The sequence below is a fragment of the Protomyctophum parallelum genome (assembly GCF_964188405.1).
Source record: "Protomyctophum parallelum genome assembly, chromosome: 1".
Taxonomy (NCBI): domain Eukaryota; kingdom Metazoa; phylum Chordata; class Actinopteri; order Myctophiformes; family Myctophidae; genus Protomyctophum; species Protomyctophum parallelum.
This window is the reverse complement of record NC_139697.1, coordinates 66,720,270-66,725,269: the sequence shown is the minus strand read 5'-3', so window position 1 is coordinate 66,725,269 and position 5,000 is coordinate 66,720,270. Positions and strand designations below refer to the sequence as shown.

General features: G+C 42.5%; 1 protein-coding gene across 4 annotated transcripts in view; it reads left to right on the top strand.

Moving 5' to 3' along the window:
- The window catches only part of LOC310860920 (periostin-like), a 50,272-nt gene that overhangs the window by 39,203 nt on the left and 6,069 nt on the right, over window positions 1–5,000 (top strand). For all 4 annotated transcript variants that reach the window (XM_083768116.1, XM_083768115.1, XM_083768117.1 and 1 more), the window contains exons 15-19: window positions 1,121–1,188; window positions 1,861–1,906; window positions 2,002–2,037; window positions 4,191–4,667; window positions 4,794–4,841. In XM_083768116.1, the coding sequence (XP_083624242.1) occupies window positions 1,121–1,188; window positions 1,861–1,906; window positions 2,002–2,037; window positions 4,191–4,667; window positions 4,794–4,841 (675 nt within the window). The remainder of the gene's footprint in view (window positions 1–1,120; window positions 1,189–1,860; window positions 1,907–2,001; window positions 2,038–4,190; window positions 4,668–4,793; window positions 4,842–5,000) is intronic.

The following is a 5,000-nucleotide window of genomic DNA, read 5'->3' as shown; positions in this document are numbered from 1 at the left end:
GTGAACCATGTCGTTCATTCTTTAACACAGGGGTTCCCAAAGTGGGGTCCGGGGACCCCCAGGGGTCCTTGAGGGAGTTCCAGGGGGTGCCCAGCTAAATGATAGGACCAAATGGACCAAATGGACCCTTATGGGTCTGTAACTCTGAGAGTGTACAAATGGAACCAAATGGACCCTAACGGGTTCCATTTGTACACTCTCAGAGTTACCGGTAAATCAACATTGATTTTACAATATCAATTGGGGTCTCAGAGATAGAAATGCCATTAAATGTCCTTGAAATGAAATGGGTCGAGAATCACTGCTAGAGCCATATAAATCTCCTCTTATGGGGGTCCCTGGCATAACTATTCAAATGGGGGGTCCGCGGGGCTAATTGGTGTCAATTTGGGGGTCCTTGACATGAAAGAGTTTGGGAACCACTGCTTTAACATACTGTATCCTTGTGGTACGTAAACCACCCCATCCATTCTTTAAGAACAATAAAAAATGTTAATTTGTAGGGATTTAGCTGACACTTGGCCAGGCGGGCGACCTACAATAAACATGGGTAAATGACACGGTCCAACTGAGCTACAGTATGTACGAGTGCCCCATGCATGCAGTGACCCCCTTGTAATCATTTTTACTTCTAGCCTTTACCGAGGTTTGCCCCGTCTTCAAACTACAAACCGAATGCAAACTATAGTGTACATGTGGACAACTACATGTCAACACTGCTATGGTCCTCTTTCAGCGCCACCTGGTGGTCACCAGTTTAGGCTTTGGTTGCCAATTCGCCCATTATAAAAAAAGAAAGAAATTGTAATTCTATTATGCATGTAATGTGAATTTTCAAAATATGGATAAAAAAAAGAATAAAAAAAGGAGAATATAAAAAGATGTATTTATTTATTTTTCCAAGGGAGCACGTCTTGTCGCCCGTGGCATCCGGTCCATAATTGGCAATAAAACGTCTTGTCGTTTATGGCTCTTACACTGTTGGGTGTTTTGTGTTATTTAATACGCATTGAGCTCTGACTTCGTGGCCAGTGCAGAGTGGGTGCAGTAGGTAGGATGTACAGTACGGACCGTACTGTACGGTGCACTACGTTATGCTGATAATGACTTCATTACGCAGACCTTCCCGTGGGCCGCGAGGACTTCCTGCTTCTACTGAAGAAGCTGATCAAGTACATCCAAATAAAGGTAGGAGGAACATAAAGACATTAATTACATCATGTGTGCGGCTGTGCAGGAATCAGTGTTAATTTTGTCGACTATAATGAAAAATAAATCGCAGACTACTTTTTTTCTTTTTTCACTGACGAAAATTAAATAAAAACTAAGCTATGGTGACTAAAACTATGAGACTAAATATATTGACAATTTCAACTACAAACTATAGACTAAAATGTTAGGGAGGGACTAGTGAAGAGATCCTTGACCGGTAGAACTAAAAGACAAGTAATTTTATGTTTGGTTGCGCTCGGGTGTTGCGCTCTCAAAATAGCAGATCTACACGCTCACAACGCATAATGCTGCAACGTGTTTTGAGCTTGTAGATCGGCTAATTTCAGCATGCAGCCAAGTGTAAAATCAGGCATTACATCGCCATCAAAAATTGTAGACAATATCAACCATAGATTTATTCGGCTAAAATCTTATATTTATTAGACTAAAACTAGACTAAAACTAAAACATTTCAGATGACTAAAATATGAATAAAACAAAAGACTGACTATTCAAAAGACTAAGATTCTTTTTTCAAAATTAACACTGAATCCCCAAACAATCATCTGTGATTGATTTTCCATTTCATCCGTTTGTTTTACCCTCATCACCTCCCATCCCTGTCACACCTGCTTTTGTTTCCTTTAGTTTGTGTCTGGGTTTTCGTGGGTCGAGATCCCACTCACCTTCATAAGTAAGTGTCCACTGTCTTCAGCTTTTTATTTTATTTCTTTTAAAACAGTTTCAGGCCAAAGAATCCTGACTGAAGCCATTTGTTCTGTGTTACAGGGAGAACTATAACCACCACCCATATTGTGGAAACAGGTGAGACCTAACAGTATGTTCACTGTGTGAGTGAGACATAAAGAATATGAGCCGATATACTCTTTCAAATAAACGTACATGCATGATAAATAGTATTGTATTTATTGTAAATAGTATCGATTAGTATAGATAATTGCATGGCAATTCACTGTACATAACATATTACGCAAAAGAAACGCGTTAACAGGATATTTGAATTCAGTAAAAAAAAAGAGATGAAAGCGTTCATGTGGTTAATAACACAGTACAGTACAGTACACAGACTCCCTTTATGCAACCTGAGACCACGGTATCTCGTAAAGCCAATTGTCCATTAGTAGCAAGCTCTCTCAGCACTGCTCCAGTTGACTTGTCTTGGATCCTCCGGCTTCTTTTAATCAGGTCCTCTGGGTGATGCGGTAATTGGGTTGTCACAGCATGGTTTGGAGACCACAGAGGACTCTCACAGAGGCTATTAGTTGGCTTTGGGTCCGGTCCAGACTCGGCTCGGTTCCAGACAGATGGGAGCGTGTGCCTTGATGTATTCGGTTACATAGGGGAAGATAAAGTCTAATATTGTTCGGAGGTGATAGGGGTATATTACAAGGTTGAGAGAGGACCGCCGTCTGCTTCTTATTAACAGAATGACGGCAAAAAACAGCCGCTGTACTCTAATGCAGTTGCTTCCGTGTGCACAATCTCCTCTTACTAAACACGGAAGCTTGTGTTCAGGCAACCTTTTCTTTGTATCACATTCAGAACACGTTATATTAAAGGAGGAACACAGAGACAAGTCATGAGTAACGTTTAACCAGTGCTCTAATACTCCTCTAGTATATTTCCCTTTACATCAAATGTCTTCACAAATTAGCCTAAGCTTGTACAGCAGTTAGAATGTTCGCTTAACAGTGCTCATTGCAGGAGCAGGGATAGGATAATGCCATGGCAGAAGGGTAAGCAAGGCAGTTAAACAAGTGACGCTGGCAGAACGTCCATTCGGGCAGACATACATTCAGGTCAGTCTGTAGGTAACAGAGATGTGACAGGAATGCTGGGCGTCTGGGAATCAGAAGGCCACCAGTTCCACCCTTGGCTCACCCAAATACATGTCGAAGTGTCCAACGTTTAACCCCTAAGAAACAGACAATACGCCCCTTCCCCTAATAGTTCATCAAATGTAAGCGTAGACATAAATATACTCTGCATGATTAGACTATTTCAGCCTATTTCAGTTATATTAAATACTACAACGGACATAAAAGAAAAGAAGAAAGACTAGTAAACTAGTGAATAAATATACTGCTGTATAGGCCATTTGAACAACCTTGGTGGCATGGGTAGACATAAAAATAACTTTAGCTAATAAGCAGGCAACATACTTTAGTTATAAGGCCTCCATGTCACCTGTACGTCCAACATGAGAGAGTGGCACATGAGTGTGGCAGTGGACTACCTAGTAGTGTAAGTATCTCTCGGCCAGAGAGCTCAGAGAGAAGATCAGAAGATGTGTTTCCACCACCCATCTGTCAGCTTTCATCTATTTATAGCCCAATAAATACCGTCACTCTGCGAAGTTCTGCTCAGAAGCAGCACACATAAAAACGTAAAGAATGCCTTTTGGCCGGAGTGTTTGGCACGTCACGTTCAATGGCAGTGAAAGGAAACGAGAAGATTTGTCTTGTTTTTTTGTCTGCGAGGCTTTCTTCCAGCAGCGAAAGACAATTTATTGTGCGGCTGGTAGACTACAAAGTTACTTAAGTGTAACATTGCCCATATTCTACAGTATATCACTGTCCATTGAGTTGTAGGGATTCTTGTCGATGCTGGCAAAAATGTCATTCCTTCCTGACAGACAGGATGTGATGATTGGAAAGGAACAGCCGAGGCAAAACATTTACGCTCTGTTCTGCAACTTTTTACAGTGTGCAGAGACACAGGGCCCTATTTTGTGTGGCATCATGCCCTATGACTAATCTTATTGTTTTTTTTCTAAATCTTTATCCCACGATTTTGTAAACCATTATTCACCGCTGTGTCAACTATCTAATGTGATCCTAGGCTCTACACACCCTCCGCCAACCTGGGGAGCTTGTACGGAGCTTAAGAAGTATTTCATAACATTATAAAAAAAAAGTGTATTTCAAACTTTTTTATCGTGGTCTTTTCTTATACAGTTCCTGAGATCACCAAGGTGACAAGAATCATTGGAGGTGAGCCCACCATCACCAAGGTGACAAGAGTCATCGAGGGAGAACCGTCCATCACCAAGGTGACAAGAGTCATCGAGGGAGAACCGTCCATCACCAAGGTGACAAGAGTCATCGAGGGAGAGCCATCTATAACTAAGGTGACAAGAGTCATCGAGGGAGAGCCATCTATAACTAAGGTTACAAGAGTCATCGCGGGAGAGCCGTCCATCACCAAGGTGACGAGAGTCATCGAGGGAGAGCCGTCCATGACCAAGGTGACGCGGGTCATCGAGACGGAAATCACGCAACCCATCATCACCAAAGTGGTAGTGGAAGGCGACCCCAGCTACAGCGACTCCGAGCTCACCAGAATGATCCAGGGAGGCGACGTCACCTTCTCCAAGCGCACCAGGGTCGTCGAAGGGCATCCGGGCATTACCAAGGTCACGAGAGTTATTGAAGGTACGGTAACATTCGGACAATGGGTTGTCTCGGTGGTGAACGTTGTGCGAGAGCATCCATGCAAACTGTACCCAACTTGGGAAGAGATTTGATGACACGGCGTCTCTCTCTCTCTTTCTGATACAGCACACAGTGGGGAGTCGGATGCAGAGATTAAGAAACTTCTGGACCAAGGTAAATTTTCTATAAACAAATGTCTCTTTTGACAATACAGCAGTGTTATAATACTGTAGCATATATCCAAGCGCTTCCATGCTTCTTCGAATGGCGCTTAACACATTCATTACATGGCCATGCTTAGCTGGGTTAATGGCATATCATCATCTTGCGTGA